At 37.6% G+C, this 24345-nt stretch overlaps 1 protein-coding gene across 1 annotated transcript in view; it reads right to left on the bottom strand.

Annotated features, from left to right (window-relative positions):
* The window catches only part of LOC123622903 (ADP-ribose glycohydrolase MACROD2-like), a 1130381-nt gene that overhangs the window by 29880 nt on the left and 1076156 nt on the right, over nt 1–24345 (bottom strand). The window contains exons 10-11 of the mRNA XM_045529595.1: nt 20386–20460; nt 20035–20127 (exon numbers count right to left, since the gene is read on the bottom strand). Of these exons, the coding sequence (XP_045385551.1) occupies nt 20035–20127; nt 20386–20460 (168 nt within the window). The remainder of the gene's footprint in view (nt 1–20034; nt 20128–20385; nt 20461–24345) is intronic.

Here is a 24345-nt window from a genome sequence, read left to right as displayed (position 1 = left end):
CAAAGGCCCTGAGGCAAGAATATGCTCATAATGTTTGAAGATAAAGACATGAATGAATTAAAGGAAACTCACATCAGAACAAACAACAAAAACCCTGAGAGAAGAGGGACAGTGGATCATGATCATGTGGGCCATTATATGGATGTTGGATTATATCCTACATTAAACTGGGAGTCACTGGAAGATTTTGAGAAGAGGTGGGACATTACATTTTTATTTTGTAAAAGAATCACTCCAGCTGTGTTAAGACCATACATGGTAAGGAGCCAAAGATGAAGACAGGGAACCAAAACAGGAGGTTGTGGAGAATAACTGATGTGAAAGGTAGTTTTGACTTGGGGGGGCGGGGAGTGAAAGAGATTGGAGATTAGACCATATCTACTGAAGATAGATCAATAGGATTTGGTGATGAATTTGGAGGTTTGGGATAAAGAGAAGAGTTAAGACAACTTCAAAATTTTGGATCTGACCATCAGAAACAATGGAATTACCATTTGCTCAGATGAGGAAGACTAAGAATTACAGATGGAGAAGCAGATATTAAATGCTCAAGTTTAAAAAGGTTAAATTGGAAATGTCAATGAAACATCCAAGTGCAGAGGCTTATTAGAAAATCCAGAGTTCAGAGGAGTTACCAAGAATTAAGATTTGGGAGTTAGCAGCTCTTGGTGATGCATGTGTTGACGTAGGAAAAAGAGAAAATTAGAGGCAAAGAAGCAAGTGGTTCAGAGAAAAACCTCTAAGGACCCAAGAGACCTATTTTTAGTTCTCATTATCTACTAAGTTACTATAAGGCAATGGATAAGCCATCTAACCTCAATTTCCTCCTTTGTAGGACAAATGGGTGGGAATAGGATAAATTCCCACTCACCCCTAAACTAAAGATAAAAAGGAATAGGCATAATATATAAAGGATTCTTATAAATCAATAGGAAAAAAGATGAATGTTCTGTTGGAAATACAGACAAAAGATATTAACATACAGTTCTTCAAAGAAAAGAGAAGAATAGCAATAAATAACCAAAATAGTTTTGGCACTCAGCTTCAATAGTGTTACTAAATTTTTAAAAAGTAATTATATAATAGGAAAAATAACAAAATACATTTAACAATAAATTCAACAGGAAATATAAAAAGTTTATATAAATGAAAAATGTAAATGCTATGAAAGATTCATAAAAGCTTACTTTGGAAGACTCATTGTAAATATGTCCTAAATTTAGCTTAATTAATCCCAATAAAATATCTACTGAGATTTTTTTTTGGTAGAACAAGACAAACTAATTATGAAATTTGTGTGGAAAAATAAACATTCAAGACATCCAGGAAAATTGTGTTGAACGAGCTCTCTTACATAGAGCTCCTTTCATTTAAACTGGATAAATAAAACTACAACATCTGAACCAGAACTGGGTGAGACAGTATAATAATGAGCAACTGGATGGGGACTCTCCTCCAATTCCCCAGGTCACTACTGTTTTATTTTCTAAAGAGATGGAAAAAAATAGAAAAATCCTATGTGGGCACCATTGATACTAAACTACTCAAGATTTTACTTCTGGGAAGAGTGCTGTAGTGTTTTAGCTTGGTGTACACTTAACACATGATATTTAAGTTGCATATAAATTGTCTGCTTAGTTTTAATGATCAAATCAACAGTAAGTTACTTTAGAACAACATAATTGAATAAAAACAAACAACCAGGTTTCTAAACATATAGACGGGTGACTCTATCTTAGTCTTAAACACCAAACAACATACATTCACAAGGTAAGGAAAAAATTAAATCTCCTTTTCAGGACTGAAGAAATATTGCTTCTATACTAAAAAATGGAAAACTGAAGAGTAAGAGATGCCTGGCAGCAAAAAAAAAAAAAAAAAAAAGAAAACACACACACACACACACACACACACACACACACCCCAGAACAAAAAACCATTGCCATTAGGATACAGCCTTCCCTGCCTGCCTTTTCTGCCTCCCTTTCACTTTCCTATAGATAAAAGATGAAAATTCAGGACTTGGTTTACTGAAGGTATCAGAGAGCTCTAACCCCAGCCCAGATAGAAGGTGCACAAGTCAAAGATCTCCAAATGAGGACCGTTGGTTACATTGCAAGGTCAGGGTAGGGCGTTCACTTGGCCAAAGGGTCCCTGCCCTGATAGGAATCCCCCACCAAAGGACATGCATGGAAGGTCAGGTGTAGTGAAACTACAGCAGATGCTTAGGCTGGGGAAAACGACCGGGGATGGGAAAGGGACATGGCCCAGGGATATTTAATTTGCTGTCCTGTTATTTTTCTTGGCTTCTGTTGAACCCAGATGGTGATCAGAGTTTTCCCTAGCACACAGACTCCATATGAGAACAGAAGGCTAGTTGCTTTGCAAATGAGGGAAATGGAAAAATCTGACCTAGTTATCTGTAAGCCCACACTTCTTACGGATTTATGACAACTGATGTATTCCAATCCAGGGAGCATGGTGTTAGGCTGTCAATGCTAACTTCTTTCTCAGTGTATCAAAATTTGCCATTTACTGAGCATCCTCTGGGACTAGAGAGTATATACATCAAATTCTCATAATAGCAGTAAACATCCAATCTCATTTCATTGATGAGAAACTAAGGCTTGAAGAAGTTGTTAAGTAACATGTCCAAGGGCATGCAGCCAAAAAGTTACAGACCTGAAATTTTAATCTAGTCTATTTGAAAAGAAGGCATGTCGCTCACCTGCGAAACAGGCAGGCCTATATTTTAAAGCTGAGGAGAAGTGGTAGAAAAATATTTGGGAAAGCTCAGAGATAAACACTGACAGTTCACATTCTAAAATAACATCTGATATGCAGAGTGTTGAGGCTGGATGGGAATTTGAGTCAGTGGATGCTTTCATTTTGCAGATACTACAGAAGGTAAGTAGTGCACAGTTAAAAATGTAGAACTAGCTGATGGTAGGTACGACCAGGATGGGACATCACAGCTCCTCTCTTCAATTCCGTGCTCTATTTACCTACAGTCTGTCTCAACAGATACTTCTCAGAACATCTAAAGGCACCTGGTGCATAGACCAAAACCATCTGCTTAAACCTTCTGGCACTCACAGAATGCCATTACTTACAGTTATGGTCATAAGAATCTGCAAGGTGGTAAACTGGAATACCATTCTGTGTATTCTCCATAAATGTCATTTTCTCTATCTCTCTCCTGGGAGTGATAAAAAATTTAAAAGATTTATAAATATAGCAACACCATGGTAGGCCACTGAGTTACTAAAATGGAAGGACTGGCCACGGAGCATCAGAGCATCTGGGCATTTAACACTGCTGCAGGTGCTAGCACTTCCACACGCCGCAGTTGTCGTAAACAAAATGGCCTTGATTGGAGATCGTCTCCCCAATAATCCCTTGATAGGCACTACAGTATAGAATCCCAATTCTATTTTTTTAATTTGTAATTTTTATTTGATACATGTACAAGGTAAAACTTTAGAAGTGCAGACTTCTTCCCTATCTCAGGTCCCACCCCTAAGCCTTTACAATTTCTACTTTTAGTTTTTCTGGTGATCACCTCCTTACATTTAAACAACATGGAATTGGGCTTCTATTTTTATCTGTCTACCTTAGGTGATAGCTATTGACTCTTACGATGACCAATGAGGACATATATCACTATGCCACCCTCTTCTCTTCCCAGATTTTGATAGCTAACATAATTTTCTAACTTCTCTATTTTTTTATCTTTAAGGCTTTAATGCACCTAAAAGGTGCAAGTTCTCTGGCCTTTCTCTCTGGCTTTCCTGCTGCCCTTACACTTCCCTGCCTTCTGTCACACATGTGCTCGTCCATGGTCAAGAATGGTAACATTTATATTCTGCTCTATAACTGTAATAAACCAAAATAATTTAAACACTAAAACGAAGAAATTTCATTTGTATGATAAAGATTGTAGTCAGCTAATACATTAAAATATTGTTCCAATTATGCTTTCTTCTTCCCTACATATTGCATTTCCTATGCAACCAATTACCATCTTAGCCACTGGAAGTGGGAAAGGCCAGTGCCACTCAGGACAGACGGGGTTTGTAGAGCAGGATTTCTCAACTTTGGCTACACATTGGAACCACCTAGGGAGATTTAAAAAACATTGATGCCTCATTCTCACTCCAAGTGTTTGATTTAGTTGGTCTGGAGCACGGCCCAGGTGTTGGGAATTTTGAAAGTCCTCAGGTAATTCTCATTTACAGTCAAAGTTGAGAACCACCAATGTAGACGAAAGCACTCTATTCAGAAAGCAAAAGCAACCAGAAAGTCTCCCCAACTCCTATGGCATCCCCTTTCTAATGTGGCAAAAAAGCCAAAAACTCAGAGGAAAGAGACATGTAGATAAGTTAGGGGGAAAGCCAAACATTGATGAGAGGCCTTGCCCCTCACTTCTTATCTGGGATTTAGAATATGTGTCCCAGGAGAGTGATTAGAACCCACTTCAGGCTCCCAGTTCATGGTACCTCCAATGACACCAAACATCTTGGCGCCCAACCTAGTCCCAGCATGAGTTGACCCAAACCATCTTGTTTCCCACATGGGAGAAGATATTCCGTCCCAAGGGTGTTCTATGTTTAGTTTGTTCAGGAAAGCATTTCCTCACAGCCTGTTGAATGTCTGAGATGCATTTCCACCATTTGAAAAGCACTGGATTGGTTTCAAAAGGAGAGAATAACATTTGGGGAGTAGAAGTCTTGGTTTTGATGAGACCACATAAACCTGTGTTGAGAGGGTCAGTCCCTGTTTCTGGGTTCCCAAGTCTGTGTTCCCTCTTCAGCCTACTTTCATTCCAGTTACTGATTTGCCAGAATCCAAATCATGAAGAATCGGGATTCACAGGGCTCAAGATGTGATTGGGATATAGTGATAACCAGGGGCTTCTACATCTATCCCCCCCAAGGGAGGGCAGGGATACTAAGTTTCCCAAAAGGTTTCCCAAACCCTAGGCCCTCAAGGATCCCAAGGACTAGAACCCAGGAGCAGCAAACCACACCCTGGAGATCCTGTGAGGGCTTGCAGAAATCTCCTTGTAGCTGAACACATGGTCACACTTTAAAGAGGATAAAGCCCAAAGCAGTTTGATGTACTAAGCTTGTGGTATAATAGTGCTATTTTTTTCCCGTTCTCTAGAACTGCCTTTATTGTTACAATATGGCTGGTACAAAATGTAAATTATAGAGGGAAAATAAGATAAAATGGTAAGAAGACGAAGTATTATTTTTTCCCCTGGTCTCTGTGGCTGTGATCACTGGCGTATGCTTAGATGAGAGGTGAGGGCCGTGGCATTTTGTACCCAGAACAAAATGTCACAAAATGCTGATCCTCTGGGAGCCCTGCAGCAAATGGCCTTTGAAGGTCACCTCTCTGCAGTTAAGCTGTGTGGTGCCATGCAGGCAACCCACGTGCACCAGGACCTACACCAGGAGCCCGACTAGCACACTTGCACTCTCTCTCTCTCCTCTCTCTTGTCCTTTTTTAAGGTGTGATTTTCATAACTAACAATCTGAACAATTAAGACTTAAATGATAATGAAGCTTAGATGAAGCAAGACCCTCAACCTTGGCATTTAAAGTCAAATACAGTAGAGAAAATTTGGACTTCGGCCATTATCTTCTCAGACAGAGCCCATCAAGAGTGACCTAGAAGAATTACAAAGAAATTGCTCTTTCAGCAATTTTTTCTGGTTACTGATTTGCCAGAATTGAAGTTTCTGTTTTTCCTCAATCTAGTGCTTCTCTCTGAGAACGTAGCTTCTTTGGGGATGTTGAGTTTCTTAATAGGGTGGGCGGTAGAAAGCATGATACAGAGTAAAGTGGGAGATGCTATTTCTCTTTTGCTCCATAATACGCTTTGATTCCAGTAGCAACAGTTGGAAAAAGTTCCATTAAATATAAAACCCCATGACAAGGAACATGAGTAAGGATATGGAATTAATGATAAATCTTAAAATTTTAAATCTCTAAGCTGAGAGGTGGCTATTTCCAGGCTACTATGTCCCTGTTGTGTCAGGTTTCTGTGCAGATGTCACCGTGATTATCACTGTCCTAGTACATACGCTGTGGCGTTTACTAGTTAGTGCCCAACTTAGAATAAAGTCAGTGGGAGCACATCGATCCACCTCTGTTACTGTTTTCTTCTCCAAGTTCACAGGCCCATATTTTGCCAGATTTGGGGGTTGTTTGCATGGCCCTGTCATTTCTTCATGGGGACAGAGCCAGCTGTGACAGATGCACTCTCATGACACAGCACATCTGCCAGATGCCAAGAGCTGGAGAGAATTTTTCTTGATCAGCTGCATCCCTTCAATGATGTCTCTTGCTATCAAAGATGTTGGCAGCGAAAGAAAAACTATAGGACTTCCAGCTTGGGCACACGTGGGAGCATGGAAGTAGCTCGGTCGTCCCCCAGGGTACCCTCATGGTCTCACGTTGTGCTTGTAGGGACTAAGGGAGTAGTTACATGAGCCAAATAGTTCCTGTAGTTCTTAGGTTTCTCAGTGTTGTCACAAAAATGGGAGGTTTTTCCTCGATTTGGAGTATAGGCTTCTATTCAGAACAATGAAAACTACAACAATATTGATTGAGAGTTTACTACATGCCTGGAACTACTGCTAGCACTTCATACATATTAAATCATGTAATCCCTATAAACAACCTTCTGAAGTAGGTACTGTTACCATCCCCATTCACAGGCGAGGAAACCAAGTTAAATAACTTGTTCGTGTCTCAATAGTGACCTGCAAATCCAGCTAGTCTGGGTTCAGACCTGGGCTGGCTCTTGGCCTCACTGCTTAGGATACTTCTTCGTCCCACCCAAGGAGAAGTTCATATACTAGGTTGCTAGGGCCTGAAGCAATTTCTATGAAAAATAAATCTCTAACATTTGATTAGACAAATGAAGATCTGGATCATTGTGTGCAATTCTATATCTATGTTTTGAGAGAGAAATTGGTAAAAGTATGCAGTTAAGATGACGAAAGGTCTAAAAACCATGTATTAATCATTTGAGGGATGTTTGGAATAAGTGAGAATGAATTAAATGACTAACCAGAAGACAATACAGGAGGTGGCTACGAAGGCTCTGCCTTCAAATACTCAAGGGGCTTTTGCCATATGGGCCACGTTCATTTTGGTTTCCTCTGCAGGGCCAAACTGGGATGAATTAATAGAAGCTTTGGGAAAATTAAGTTCATTTATGGACCCTCAGAATCATCCAAGGATGAAAGAGCTCCTGTGAAAGGTAGTGAGCTCCCCATCATGCCTGCACATCCCTTGGCAGAGGCTGCAGCACCAGCTGGAAATTGTCAGGGCTTTGTGTATCAGAGGGGGAGGTTGCACTAGGTGACCTCCAAGATCAATGTCAACTCCAATATTTATCGCTGTGTGATTTTACCATTTCAGAAAGGACCTAAGTTAAAATGTAGCACCTATCTCCTGGAGTATCCTCCTCTATTAGGCACAGTCCCTTAGGGCAGTTTACAGGGGAAAAGGGTAGATTAGAAAGAAAACAGGGCCACACGTTAGACAACAAATGCTAGGGCTGGCTCTGCCTACTAAATGTATGACTCTGGCCAGGTATGTTTTACTCTTCACACCCTTAATTTCTGTAACTTCAAATTGGAGGAACATAGATGTCATTGTTTTGGAAAATATTTAAATATTAACCACTGGCCTCCAAAGTTTTCTGATTAAGCATCAGTTTATTTAGAAAATGGAATGAACCAAAGTTATCTTGCCCGCAGCACTATGGTTAGATTGTTATATAAAGAGCTTCACAGAAGAAATTTTCTGCACATTTTCTGGACACTGTGATATCAAGTTTGCTAATAGTCCTTGTGCCTCCCTGTATCTTGTTATAAAGTGAAAGTCTTATCAACAAATTCTTTTCACTTTCTCTTCGGCTTACTCATTCTGCACCAATACAACTTGTTTCTGTGATTCAGAACTGTCCCTTTGGGATAATCTGGTTTCTTTGGGGCTACTGTATTCCAAGCAATAATAGTGCAGCTTTACTGTAATTCATTCTTCTATGCAAAGCAAACATTTATGCAGTGCGGCTATAAAAGAACAAGTTTTTGTCTTACCTACAGAAAATGTTTATCCTGCTTATATCTTTCTATAAGCCAATTTGTACTTCAAACGTCATATTTTGCAGACAGCAATAAATTATGAGTGTTTGGAGTCTGCTTTGCAAGCCAATGCCATGTCATACCACTCCATGTCATACCACTGCTCAGAACACACTTCCATGTTATAAGAGGAATTTTCCTCCTAACTTGCTATTGTAATGTTCTGTAAAGGTGCAGAGTGTGTGTGTATCTTTAATATAGGCACAGTTCTGTATCTATGCATCACCGTTCAAAGAGAAACTGATTAGTGCACTTGAGACAAAAATAAGTCATTCTAATCAAATGTTGGCATTGTTTCCTTTTATCTGAAAAGATGAATAGTGGATTTACAAAGAATAATTCCCATTTTACCCAAGTCTTGGTAATGAGAAACTAGACAGGAGAATGCACTTAATCATCCTACTGCCCAACACCTGAGGCTCAGGGCATGGGGAAAATACACACCGCATTATGCGAGGGTGAGCCCATGCCCCTCTGCTAACATCCCGCGAACAATCTGTGATCCACACACTTAAGCACTACTCCACTCCATTTCAATAAAAATAGAGTTTAATTTAGTCTCAAGAAAACTTGCTTTCTCCCACGTATAGGGGGAAAAGGGCTTGGGCTGTGGGACTGACTGCTGCAAGCCATATGGCTATTCAGAAATCAAGGGGGTTCACCATCTCTCAAAGGTAGGGTGCAAATCCGTACTGCAGTTAATTAATTTAGCCTTCATATTAACTGCTCTGAACTACAAAGAAAGCTTTCCAGCTAGTTTCCAACAATCAAAGGATAAACTGAATGAAAAGGCTAAGAGCCTTCGCAAACAAACTGTTGGCCATTTGGGAGTAACTTAAGGCTACCCGAAAAGTGAAAAGCGCCCCTTGAATGAAGTCAATTAAAAGGAGCCAGACATTGACCTGCTGAAGAGTGAGAGCTTAAATATCCCACCTACCCAGTGGTCCTAAGAGAGTCCCAAAGCCCTAGAGGCCTCATGAATATTCTGAGAATTTCAAATGCCTAAAGGAGGGATAGGAGGAGAGAGGTCTTAGCTTCCAAATAATAGTGGCTCTCCTGTGGTTGTGCTTAGCTTTCCAGGATCTGCTTTTCAAGCTCTTTATTGAAATTGCTCAGGTCTTTAACTGATCTCCCTTGAGGACTCAAAAGCCTTAAGCTAATTACACTTGGCTGAGATAGGCTTGATGAAATGGGAAAAACATAAAGCTTTTGAAAGGGTGAAAATCTGAAACCATCTGCTGGGGGTGTTACTAAAAGAACAATAGGGGAGAAGGAAGAGTGAGTGAGCCAGGGTGGAAAGGTACAGGATTTCTTTAATTACTGGGTCAGCGAGATCATTACTGCTTGGAATGTCAGGAAAGGCAGCCAAGCGAGCTTAGGAAGCTAAGCAACAACCATCCTATTCAGTGAATAAGCAAAGCCAAAGATTCGACACCAAAAACATTGACATTTTGAGAGAGAAAAGGAGAATTATGTCAGCTTGGTTTAGAAAAACGTTTTTGATTAGAAATCACAGGTAGTTTATGGAAAGGAGAAAATAAATGTTCCTAAGTTGGAATTAGGTTTCAGAACCACCTCTGTACTTTCTCTGAATTATCTTTGGTCCTCAAAGGCAATGGCAGGTGGAGCCCTGGCGAGGCGTGCTCTCTCTGAAATCAGCGAGACGGTTGCTTCTGTTGTACTTGGCAATCCAGGTGAACAGCCTGCATTTAGCTTTCACATCGATCCCCCAGGTGTTGATTCAATATGGCTAACAGCTTATGTGTGTTGCTCTAAACGGCCCTGCTCAGCTTTTCTTCTTTTCTTTTCAAAATAACTAATCCCCTCAAATTCAGCTGAGAAAATGTTAGATTTTGGAAGACAAACTGACTTAAATCAGATAGGGGACTGGTAAATCAAAGTTTATTTTTACTCTGTGTAAGGTAACTCCTGGAAATTGAGCAAGAGTTATGACCCAAATCCTATTTCTGTTCTTTTTTCAACCTTTGCAGAGAGAATGTCATCTTCTTTCATGTGACTCTTTCTTGCTTCGTCTGAAGATGAGTAAAACTACTAAAATGATGGGGAAAATTTTTTTCTTCATTTCCCCCTCTCCCCTTATATCTTGTTCATCGAAACCAGAAAAGAATAGCAAATACAGTTTTCAGATACACAGCTGCAGTGTACGCTCAGGGTGCTCCAAAGAACACACACAGTCTTTGGTTCTGCATTCTCCTAGCCTAGGCAATGCAGTCTCTGTGTTCCCCTGTCCACATCACCTGCCACTGTGGGAGGGCTGTATCGTGCGATGACCACAAAGAGGGCACATGTGGGAAGAGAGACTTACAAGTGGCTGACCTCAGACAAACTGTGGGTTCAATTCAAGAAGTGGTCTCCATCCTTACCACAGGTACCCAAATGCCCTGTGTTCCAGCTACAGGTCCAAGGGTCCACGATGTTGCAAAAGGAGCATCTCCTGCCACAATGCCTGATGTGAGCCTGTTGGTTTAAATGATGAACCATGACTTTGCCAGTGGTTCTTGAAGTAGCGTCCCTGGACCAGCAGCATCTTGTTAACAATGCAAAATTTTTGACTGCCTACTATCCCCAGACCTACGGAATCAGAAACTAGAGTGACAGGGTCTGGAAAGCAATGCTTTAACAAGGCTTCAGGTGATTTGTATGTGCACGCAAGTTAGAAAGCACCTTCTCACTTGGGGGTTATGCCTGGTGGAGCCAGGGTTGCTGGCAGACTGGGCAGTGTTAAGCACCAAGTTCCCAGAAGTTCTGAGCCTCCAAACTCTGCTTCTTTCATTTTCTACTGTTTTTGCTATCTTATCTCTGGGATATATAAATGTCAATTCCTAAGTATAACATGCGAAATGCATGCACACATACACATGGTTCAAGGATAATCAAGTTGTAATAGTCTACTTGAGAAACCAAACCACAGCAATTACTGTGTGAGGAATCTACTTGGGGTGGAGCTCAGGAATTTGCATTTCTAGCAATTTCTCCGACGTTGCTGATGCCAGTGGTCCAAGAGACACATCGGAGAACTACTATCTAGATGAGTCTGTTTCCGATGCTTAGCTCCTTCTTGAGGGTAGGATTGTCTTTGTATTTTGTTTTCCATTTTAGTTTTGTTTGTGCTTCAGCCCCAAGCCCAGTGCCTTGTACACGTTAACACTGGATAAATTGTTTTTTTTTTTTTTTTTTTTTTTTTTTGTGAGCATTCTTGAAAGTGGGACTGAGAAGGGGGCTACTCTCTCTGCCTACTTCTCTGCCTTGTTTTGGCATCTTACCTCCAACCAAAATAAGGTAAGAGGGAAGGTCCAATAGATTTTCAAAAGAAATGTTCTAAATTTGGATGTAAAATACTAGCGGTAGAGGAAATGTATCAGTGTTTTGTTTTGTTTTTGTTTTGTTGTCCCTGCTGTAAATTACCACAGACTTAGTTCTGGAGGCCACAAGTCTGAAATGGGTCTTAGGGGCTAAAATCAACGTGTCAGCTGAGCTGCTTTCCTTCTCGAAGGTCTAAGGAAGAATCTGTTTCCTAACCTGTTGCAGTTTCTAGAGGCTCCCTGTAATCTGTCTCATCACCCCCTTCCTCCACCTTCAAAGCCAGCAGCAGAGCATCTTCAAATCACAGTCTCTATCTTTCTGTCCTCTGCTTCCATCAGCACATCTCCTCCCCTGTTTGAATTATAATTACACTGTGACTAAACTGGGCCCACCTGGACGCTCCAGGCTAATCTCCACTTAATCACATCTGCAAAGTCCCTTCTGCCATGTAATGTAACATATTCACAAGTTCCAGGGATTAGGATGAGGACACCTTGTGCAGGGGGATGCATGTTCCCTTCAACCTCGTACTTCATGTTTCGTATTAGACTGAAATTTTTGCTTTTTATTATTGGTGATAATATAGTAAGATATCTTCTGGATATCTTCCTGTGTTGTCAGAGATACTTTAAGGTCTACTTATTGATTAGCTCTTTTGAAGTAAGGTAAGAGTTTGGAGATGTGAAGTATATATACACACACATGTATATCTATATTTATCTTGTCTAACATTTATCCTATCAAGTTACTAGATTTTATGCAAGTTTTATTTTCTGATTGCATAAGGTTTTTGATAATTTGTTATTGGGGAAAAAGTAATATAACAAAACATGAAATGTTGACTACTAATTTTTAAAAGTACTTCCTTACTTTGAAATATGTTCACATATTAATATATTATAAACCATGCATCTCTTAATCCTGAATATTTTTACCTTATGAATTATGTTTGTAAGTGTATGAAACATAAAGAACAGTTGATGTATTTGAGGAACAAACTAAACAAGATAAATGGAAAAGGACTTTGTCCTTTGAAATGTGTCTTTAAGAAGAAATATCCAGGTTTTTTTCCCTTTCTATTTTTTTGCGGTTTTTAAACATCAGTTTCAATTAAAAACCAAGGCTAATAAACTAGGACAACGTCTCTGAAAAACGAACCGATGTACTTCTATGTCAAAAACATAAATTCGAACAATGGGATGGTATGTATTGGTTAGAAACATGACTAATTCATCTTGAAAATATTTCCTTTGAAGATTCACAATGAAATAAAGCATACAATCAACCCAAACCCCTTGCTATTGTTAAAAGGCTTACCTCCCTTTTTCTTAATCATTGCAGCAGATGTCAAAAAATAAATGTAGTGAAACATTCAAGCCGCAAGTTCCCTAATTGTTTCCATCTTGATTATAAAAACACATTGAAAGGTAAATCCTCACAGTGAAATAAATGAAAAAAATAATTAACATTCAAACCACTCCTTATACCACCTGCTCTTTGCATACTGTGCCGAAATGAAGACACCTGATGTATAAAGAGTAATGAAAAGAAATTGAGTTTCCTTCTGAGGCAGAGAGGAAAGTATCACTTACATTTGAAATCCAAATCCGAACGGATATGTCTGGTAAAATCAGTGGGGTCTTGCATCTGATGAGTCAAGTTGAAGTGGTTAAGTCTAAATCCAAATACCATAAATAATTCATCCAAAATATATGACATGATAGCTTATGGTTATTTGTTTGCTAAAAAACCCTTTTATTTAAATGCTGAGCATCTACTCCAACCACTGTATACACGTACAAGTCCAATTTTGGGTTGACAATATTTTGGTCTTTACAACAAAATGTATAAATGAATGTATTTATACATCCGTATAATTATAATCAGTAACTATCTACCCCACATGCATTATAGATTAGACCTGTACTTGTTCTGTCACCTAAACGGCCTTGCTGTACAAATGGTTATGATTTAGGGTCTTCAGTACACAGCCATAATGCAAGTCTCACTTACAGTATACTAAAAGAAAGCAAAGATCAGTTCACTGGGAAGTAGGTAGAACTGCCCCCTCCTCCTTTTATGTACTTTATATACAGTGGGGAAAAATGTGTTTAAAAGAAATTTTAACCTAAAATTTTATTCTAAGAGAGAAAGAGCCAAGCAAAATGGGACTGACCAGATAACAAAGCTAAGTCAAAGTAAGGGAGTAGCCTTCTGATAACAGGGCTGTAGGGATTACTTGATTCCACCTATGGCCTGAAATTCTTGGGGCCCGAGACATGCTGCTCTGGGACCCCTTTCATGGAAGCTGACATCAGAGGGAGCTATTTTCTTCCAATCTACCAGTTGGGGAGGGAGGCAGACATAGCGAAGATTGTGCTTTACAGAAAGGCATGGCACTGTGGGAATAAGCCCTTGTGTATGCCTATATGTCTGTGTGTGGGGATAAAGATTCATACCTTCAGAGTTCTTGTGTGAAAATGAGAATTCAGATTCAGGACAATTTGGGCTATATTCATATAGATGCTATAGACTGGGGCTCAGCAAAGCTTTTCTATAAGGGAAAGGTAGCAAATGTTTTAGGCTTTACATGTTCTAATAAAACTTTATTTCACCTAATTCCATGTTAGTCCTATACCAAAGGCCAGAAGAGTACAATAAATGTAATATTCTGTGGTCCTTATTGACTGGAGTTTGTAATTTGATATGGAAAACACAGGAATCAATGATGAATCAAACCATCTGGCTGCATTTGAATTCTCAGCAAATCTCCAGGTCCATACTCTTTGGCACGGCCAGGAAAGCCCTGCATGTTTCTACCCTAGGCTTGGGCTTTTATTCCGTCACTTCTGATTTGATAATTTCACTCCAACATTCTGGCTTTTATTGGCAGCTTGGGTTGCCAAAGAAGGGGTGGCTATATACTTACATGAGACAAAAGAGACTTTAAGTCAAAAATGATCACAAGAGACAAGGAAGGTCATTATATAACATTATAGGATCAATTAATCAAGAAGATATAATAATTGTGTATATTTATGCACCAAACAACAGAACATTTAAACATGTAAATCAAATGCTAACAGAACTAAAAGAAATAAACAGCAATACAAATACAGTAGGGGACTTGAATACTTCATTCTCAACAATGGAGAGAAAACCAGTGAAAGGAAATCAACAAAAACATAGCATGTTTGAACAACACTATGAACTGAATGGACCTAACAGACTTAGATAGACTCTTCCACATTCAACAGCACCAGAATATACTTTCTTCTCAAGTGCACATAAAACATTAATCAGGATAGATCATATGTGAGTCCACTAAACAAGTTTTAACAAGTTCAAGAATATTGAAATCACATAAAGAATTGAAAGTGTGATTGACAGTGATATACAAGTAGGACCCTGAATCTGATGAAGTTTTAGCAATACCTTAACTAATCTATTTAATCTGAAATTTTATGTGTTCTCAAAAGTGATATATTAATATAACATTCCATATCTTAGTCTAGAATTGTTTCTAAAATACATATAAAATAAAACCCCTAAATGATAAGACATTGTCTTATTTTAAATTAACAAGCTTCTTAAAAAATTTCTTAATGCATAAAATGATAGCACATCTTCCAATGGAGGCATCTTAGAAGTATGTCTATATCTGTATGTGTCCCTGGCACAAAATGACAGCAAGTAAACTATTAGATACAATCTCGGATGTAATTAGAGGCTACTGCCCTACACCAACACTTCGTTAGTATTTTATCACTGCCTGTTAAATGTGTCAGTTAACAATGATGAATACAGTGAGGTAGATAAAAAGGTAAAAATGGCAGTTTTCAGTATACTGTCAAGAAAAATCATCTAATACTTGATGTTGGACGAAAAAGATTCCTGGGTCATCTTCGTCAGTGATAGACTGAGTGTTGCCCAACATACTCTCTATTATCATCTGATTCTATGAGGATGTTATTCCTTTGACTGACATTTTAGTCACTAGGCTACTTTACACATCTGTAGAGGTAGAAGTTAACTTGTCGAAAACCTGTGGTGATGAACATGAGATTTGATGAATTTTGTGGGAAGAAAGGATACATTTTCTTGTCCTGGATGATATTAACAAATTCTGAAAATTTCAGTGCTCCTCAGTTATGTGTGTTTGAGTGGATATATTCAGTATTTCTGAATGTGTGCGTACTATGGATATGTAAATGTAACCATAATCCACATGTATACCCATATATCCATAATTCATAATCCGTATACAGTCATGCATTGCTTAAGGATAGTGATACATTCTAAGAAATGAATCATTAGGTGATTTTGTTGTTGTATGCACACCATAGAGTATACTTATGCAAACCTAGAATTATAATCTACTTACACACTTAGCCTATGTTATAGCCTATCGCTCCTAGGCTACAAACCTGTACAGCATGTTACTGTGTTGAATAGTGTAGGCAAGTGTAACACAGTGGTAAGTATTTGTATGTTTAAACACATCTAAACATAGAAAAGGTACAGTAAAAATATGGTATTATCATCTTATGGAACCACTGTTGTATATGTGGTCCATTGTTGACTAAAACATCATTATGCAGCATATGACTGTATACATGATAAATAGATATGTAAATAGATGGATGAAAATAAAACTATCCTAAAACTAAATAACAGTTCTGCTAATGTGAAAAATACGATATTACTAAAGTTGACCTCATTTGAAAAGATGAGATACAAAGACTTTCTGAAAGTGGAAAGTTCTAGTAAGTTAGCTTATTACTCAACACACAGGTTCATATAATATTTTGCATGAATCAAAAATATGCCTGAACTATGATTCTCTGTAGCAAAGAACACAGACTAGATATGAAAGCCCAAATGTTAGAAATTCTGTGTATGGCTACATTGCTAGTGTGGGTCTGGTTTTCAAGGAGAAAGGAAAGGGGCTCTGTCAGCAACGTAAGAATCCTATGAATAATGGAAAACACCAAGGGCTGTGTAGTGGTGCTTTGTAGACAAGATAAATCCCTAATGGATTTGATTGGTAGGAGCAGAAGAGAAAGCGGCTCACTTATTATGTGTTCACTGAAAGATGAAACAGTTGCCAGAGGAACTGCAAGAAAGATGTTTTCTACATGGACTAAGAAAGACAGAGATGGAAATCCAGCCCAGTTTTGAGCTGTTTGTGTGAAAACCTACTTTGAACTAAGAGGCACTCCTTCTCCTCACCCCTTTAAGGTATTTTCATGGAATAATTAGCCGTCCAATTACTGATAAGTCCTAATACAAAACATGACTAATTTGGGTGATCTTTTTGCTTTATCTCAGGTACTTCTGCACTTTTATCAAATAGAATACAATAAATGAAACTGGGGAAAACCTATTATTTCAGCTTTCCATATTGCTGACCACTGGCTACCATGCCATCACCTTTGGTTCATCAAGAGTGTGGTTCCTCAGAGTTGGCCTTCAGAGAAAATTGATAAAATTGGAGAACCCCATAATTGCAATTTTGAATTCATGCTCCTCATAAATACCCTAGAAACTGGGATTCTTAGAAGTTAAAGAATTGCCAGGAATCACACAGCCAGGGCCAGAAGCCACAGCTCTCTGTACACTTTGTCTCAAGGTCATGTTGATCAAGAACGACAACATAAGCCTAAGGAATTACAATGATTTATGCTTGTTGCTGGCTTGCACTTTACTCCTGACTTGCATGCCTGTCTATATGCATATTTCCTTAAGAAAACGTTAGACCATAATACACCTTAAGTCTCCATCAATATTTTGTTCAACTTTAGGTAAACAAATAAAAGATGACTATTCCATATCATACTTTTTAAGTGATATAAGAAAAATAATTGGGACCAAATATGTGCATTCTGTGTAAAATTTGCATATAATACATAGTAATAATAAATGAAATGTTTGTCATGTAATAACACAATGTGAATACAGTTAAGATTTTATGTCAAATATTTCTACATTCAATTAGAAATAAAATAAGAAAAATGAGATCCTTTTTTAGAGATCTCCAATACTACCACTTTCCTACTTGGTTACTAACCTAACTGATGTTATTCCACTGGATTTCACATGTGTTGCAAGTCCTGCTGGGAAAGCATAAAACTGGACTCACTTAGGAAGAGGCAGTGTGGATATATGAGAAAAGCTGCCATATGTGAAACCTCGCTTTCTGCCTGTTGAAATTTTTGTATTTCAGGTCTCCCAGGGACATGTCCATTGTGCTATTGTGTAATTTTATCAGCATGAACTTCTGCTGAATATTTTTCCGTCTTTTCAAAATCCATATTTTGGTAGAACTAACTTCAAAACTTAATGTTGCAACATCTGTGCCCATACACCTGGGAGCCATAGAAGATGTTTCCTGAAGATTATCTACATTTTCTAATCTTATAAAATGCTACAAAATGAGAGAAAACGATTACACATTTTTTCCTGGTCTGGATTTTTTTTTTTTTTAAACAAACCTCTTTTTTCTCTTTAGAAAGATTTTCACAATAAAAGAGAATTGATACTTCTAAAGCTATAACGAAAATCTATACAAATGTAATAGAATATACATTTGGTCTTACTTACAGATTATTCTTACTACATTGGGCATTTTTCTTATGTGGTAGTAGAATAGCTTAAACAATTTTTTTTTCTTTGCTTTTTCTTTTTAGAGACAGGGTTGCGTGATCATTGATGCACTACAGTCTCAAACTCCTGGGCTCAAGCAATCCTCTTGCCTCAGCCTCTGGAGTCAGAATAGCTTTTAACTCTTTGATGCAAAGAATACAATGACAAAGGTGATGAATTTGAAGTTATTTCAAATTTAAACAACAGAAATATTCAAGGCAGGGCCAAGTGAACTATCTATGATAAAGACAGAAAGAGAAAATGTGCTTAATTCAAGTCCACCAGCATTGCTCTCTCACATTTGAAAAGTCAAATTTTAGTGAAGAAAAACTCAACTGCCAAGTTGCTACATGAAAATAGCAGAATTTGACCTCACTTCTTTCCCATATGCCATTCCACCATTTGCAGAAGAGGATTGGCATACCTAGAAAGAATAGAGGAAAAGCAGGTAGTTAACCCCTTCAGTACTTAGACGGAGTGTTCAGTGCTAGGGAAATCCACTGGGAGAAGGGAAGCATGTCAATGTGTGCTGAATGGGAGCTTTTCTCTTATAGGTCAAGCTAAAAAGAGGAAAATGTACCAGTTCAATGTTCCTTTACCCATTTGCATTTCTTGAGGCACAATATACAAAGCAAATGATTTCTGCTATAGAGAAACTAAGCTAAAATGCACAGCACTATATAATTTCCATTTTAGAACTACAATTGAAGAGAGCAAAGCCATCTATCTGACTCTGAGCATGGGTTATATCAATTCTTAACTAGCATTGCCAGACAGAAAGTACTCCAAATATACCCGTTATTTGGCTTGACAGGAACATGGCATCATGTGTCTCAAGTAGGATTTGCAAGAGAGAAAAGGTTATTAGAGGCATAGACATGGAAGAATATTTTGCCACAAATGCAGTGGAAATTTTTTAAAAAGTGTCAAAATCACTAACATGGTTTAGCAATTAAACTGTGTCAATGCCCCTGCCGGGAAGAGTTCATAATTTGGAAGCTGTAGTTGTTATTGACCTGATTTTACAATTGAGATCATGTCTGTGTTATAATTTGAAAACAAAATTGATCACTGTGTTCTATAAACAAGGCCTGCCAAGCTATTACCCTGAAACTATTTTGTAAATACATGTTTGTTTAAGAGCAGTATAAATCATACTGTAACAGACAAATTTTCTACGAACTTCTTTTAAGAGATTACTTTATATTCAAAAATCGGATTCTTTAAGTTCTTCAATTAACACTAAATTTCTCTGACCATAGTTTTTAAATTTTTAAAAGGTATTTTTATCTTCAATATATTGGCTTCTTGCCCCTGATACTGCTTTAATATTTATGAAGTGTTCATTCCTCCTATGTCTTCAGAAATCAGTATTATGTTCACTTACTTTTTAAAACAGTATTCAATATTACTGTATCTTAATATTAGCAGATGAAGCTTGCAATCTAGAAGGTTCATACAATGTGCATATTTTACCTTAATTTCTCCTTTAATCACTACCATGTAAGGGAAGATAGAATGAAATCAATACAAAAGGATCAATCTATTTGTTTTAAAGCCATTTCAGATTTGCTACGACCTTTATCCATCTAGTCCATAATTTCTATTTCTTATAGACTTTCTCAATACTATAATTTTTAACATTTAAATTGAATCTACATGAATAACAAAAGTATCTTCATGCTACAGGTATTTGGAAGAAAAAAAAAGTATTCCAAGTATCTTCTGTTGCTACTTCTAGATTTTATTCTATTTTCAAGGGTAGGTTAAAGATTAAAGAATTGTTTATTTCCCCCCCTTTAAGAACTACAATTGCAAGGGGATAACTTTGGTAGTTGAATTATAGGCAGGAATCCAAAGAAATTCTTTATTCTGATGGGCTAATTTAAGAGCAATCCTACCTTTTTCATCTTCTTTTTCTTCTTGGTCATCTGTTAGTGGAATCACTTCCGGTTGATCCACAATTGTGGCATCTTCATGGTTTGATGAAAGTTCTAAATAAGAATAAGACAGAAGGATACTCAGGGATGTTTTAGTTGGAATCACTGAGAAGAGAACAGTGACTATAGCAGAGGATGTTCAAATTCTTTTTTTTTTTTCCCCTCCAGGTTTCAACAGGCACACGAAATAGAACACTATTGCCATCCTCCAGTAATCATTGCCTAAAACACACACGCATGAGTATATATATAGAAGTCATGGTTCACAGTTTCATCTCATTCTCTGATAACAATAGATTCTGGTTTCAGTACCTTCTGTATCCATATATGAGCTCTGGGACTCTGTCTCAATTTTTATTTCATTCTTCATTGAATTATTCTCTTGTCCTGTTAAAAACAGTGATTGAAAAATAAAAGAAATGTGACATGCATGACCATAGCTTTATCCTTGATTTGAAAAAGCAAAACTTTCAGAAATCATGCTTTAATCATCCATGGAGGGATAGAGAAGAGTTTTGAGCCAAAGTGGAGGGCAAAGATAGCATTTTTCATGTCATCAGATTTCTATCAATTATTTTGAGATCTATCCAGATAATTTAGTCAAATATCTCTTTTTTTGAACCTATTGGTATAATTAGCATTTTGCTTATCAATGCACTGGATAGGGATAGAGGATACAACCTGGAAGTTTTGAAATTTAAAAATAATTTCTGGGCTGTATGGGTCAACTACATCTAATTTCCTTTGAAGATATAAATATTTCCCATGGTGACCATGCCTAGAAAATTAAAACACTACTTGTACTTTCATTCTTCCATCAACAGCGCATTAAAAACTGGAGTAATGTGAACACGTGTGAATTGGGTGGCATAACAGCCCAACGATTCTCTTAAGACACAGGATAAATACAGCAAAGGTCAGGAGAGAATTTAGCCAACTTTTGATTACTCTGAGGCTGATTATCTAGTAATGGTTTTTCTTCCACACCCCTTGGCTTCTCCTCCTACCCTTCCGTGTTGAGCTTAAAACATTTAAGTGCTCATTAAGAGAGAAAATTGAAATCTTTCCATTTTTGTCTCATGCTAGGACAGATTTTGTGCAGAGGATATTTAACTGTTGAACTAAAAAAATTCCAGAGCTATGGTTCATTATAGGCACAAAGGGGACACAGCAGAGAGTGGGCTCTTCACCTGAGTACCTCTCTGTGATAGACAGCATTATTGTTCCACTTGCCCCTACTTCTTCCTGTAAGAGGATTATATTTCTCTGTCTATGACCATGTGACCTGCGGTGGCCCCTGTGGGACAAGAGTATGTTCCTACCTCATTGACACCGGCCTATTCACGTGACTTGGCTTAAAAAATGACACTGGAACAGATGTGATGGGTACTGCGTTTAAGCAGAAGGTTTAAGATCCATTGCATCCTTCCTCTAGCTCTCTTGCTCCTACTGGAATGAAACGTGGAACAGAACCAAGCAGGAGCAAGCAGAGACACAATAAGCCTTTGTTGTTGAAAGCCATTGAAACTTTTGGGGTTATTTGTTACTGCAGCAAGGCCAACTTACATAATCCCTCTTTTTATAGCCTCCTCTTTGATATTAAAACCACTCAATATATTACCCCTCCTTGATTCAGTCACTGCTAGCATGACCCAGATGGGGGAAAAAGTTTTTTTGAGTGACATCCCTTCCTCCGGAGCTCATTTTAATCAAAAGGATCTGATAAAATAATAAGGCATATTTATCTGATAATTGGAGGTAGAAACCTCAAGCTGTTTTGATGACTTTCTTTCATCACTTCTAAAGTTCAACGAAATGCCAAGTCTTGATGATTCTGAACAATATTTCCCCTTTCCCACTTTCCATACTCTGTTCACCTTTCCTCATTCCAGGGACTGTATTATCTGTTTCTTGGATTTTGTATTCTCTTCTCCTATAATCTATTTTGCGAATTGTTAGCAGAAAGGTCTTTTTAAAATGTGAATTTGAACAATATCTTTCTCCTGCTGATAAACCCCATTCATCCCCATTGCTTCTCAAAGCATGGCCCATGGACAAGCAACATTAGAATTACCTGCGAGCTTTTCAAAAATGCAGAATTTCAGACCTCATCCCAGACGTACAGAATCAGATTCTGCATTTTAACAAGATGCCCCGCATGATTTGTACTTACATTAAGGCTTGAGAAGCACTGGCCTAGAAGATGTAAATGTATCTGCAAATTATTGATCCCATAAAAATGCCAGACTTTGCCTAGACACTTTATGTCTATTATCTCTAATCATCACAATAGCTTTGTAATCATTGTGATACCCCTTCTGTTTTCAAAATTCATAACTAGTTCTATCTGACTGTAAACTCCTCTTTGTGTTTGCCTGGAAATGTCTTTATTTTGCCTCTTAGTTTTTTAAATTGAGGTCTACTCAGACATAGTAAAATTTACAGTGTACAGCTTGATGACTCTTTACATATGCACATGTATCTTCCTGTTTAGTAAGATCAAGAACATTTCTTGTTCCAGTGCCTTCTTCCTGTTGATATCCCCCAAATGGTAGCAGTTTCTGTTTTTGAAATTCATATAAGCAGAACATATAGTATATGATCTTTTCTATCTTAGTTGTTTTATACCTGTTGTCTGTAAGATCAATTCCAGTTGCTGTATGCATCAATTGTTCATTCTTTTTCATATATACTATTCTACTGTCTGAATATATGATGTCATATGAGTGTTGAATTTTTTCAGTTTGGGGCAATTATGAATAATGCTGATAAAAACATTCTTGTATATGTCTTTTGGTGGACATGCATACTCAGATCACTTGGGTTGAACCCAGAAGTGAAACTGCTAAGTAATAAGAAACACATATGTGTAGCTTTACTAGATCCTACAAAACTGTGTTCTAAAGAATGTGTTCCACTTTACACTTCTGTCAGAAATGTATAAGGATTCCATTAGTGCCCTTTGTTTTTTAGATATATCATGCTATGACTGGTCACAGAATTCTTTAATATGGAGTAGAAAGCAACGCAAACTTTTCCCGCAAAGCCAGTTTCCATCCTTGTCACCTTTGGGTACTGCACAGAGTGGTGATGGCTGCATTGCTGATCGTTCATTGTACAGTGCACTGAGTGTCACTAAATGGAGGGTATGTCAGGTGCTGAGAGTGGATCTTAAATAAGTTAAAGAACTGTATCTTGATCGACACAGTGCTTGTCCTCAAAATGAATATAGTTGCAGGAACATAAGTGTGATAGGTGGAAAAAATTCTTTCTAGTAAGATGTGAAACAGAGTTCCAACTTTTTGGAAAAAAAATCACTTTGAGCAGATTTTTAGATGACAGGAAACTGAGAGAACTGAGAGGAATAAATAATATATTGGACAACAAAATCAAGGCTGAAATACTCTCAACAGACTAAATGAAACGATGAAATTTTAACAAGGATAAATGTAAAATACTAGAATCAAGTTTATAAAATCAACTTAACGAAATGAGATGGGAAGACATCAACCCCATTTCTGATAAAACTTAGAGCCACAGGTTTTACATTCCATATCTGCTATAGATAAATACTGGATGGACATCAGAATGGGGGATGGAGAGAAAAGTTTTATTCTGAATCATGTAGGAAGTGAAGTAGGTATTTTCAATTTATCTCCTGGAAAATGTCTTGCCTATATAGCTATTTCCAGCAATTCAGACAAAGAGAAGACTTTTAAAACATAGTATAATTATGCCAAGGGAAAACACTTTTATAAAAGATACATTCAGAAAAATAAAATATATAGAAAGTATAGTTGGATTTATAAAGAAATATAAGAACTGAGAGATAAAGAAATGAAAAGATGACTTGAATGAACGGGAAATTGAGACAATAAAAAAACTACAAGCCTAAAAACACAGTGACATCCTCAATGGATGTCATAGAAAAGAATTAACAGTATAGATAAGTAAATCAGTGTTTTAGATATCAAACTTCACTAAGAAATAAAAGGTAGTGAGCAAAATGCAGCATGGGATGATGACAAATACAGAGAACAGAAAATATCAATAGGATTTCTAATCCACAGATTATAGGAAGTCTAAGCAGCAGCATTTTATCTACATGATAGCAACAACTGAATAGCATATTATGAGGTTTAAAAAGATTGTAGAAGGTACTTTCATTTTTTTTTTTTTTAACTACACACTGAGTACACATGTTCTTACACATATTTCTATGAGTAGGACAAGAACTAAAAGGTATCTCAAATGTTAACACTGGTTATCTTT

The sequence above is a fragment of the Lemur catta genome, chromosome 17 (genome assembly GCF_020740605.2).
Source record: "Lemur catta isolate mLemCat1 chromosome 17, mLemCat1.pri, whole genome shotgun sequence".
Taxonomy (NCBI): Eukaryota; Metazoa; Chordata; class Mammalia; order Primates; family Lemuridae; genus Lemur; species Lemur catta.
Note: the sequence above shows the minus strand (reverse complement) of the source record. Positions and strands in the feature narration are given on the sequence as shown.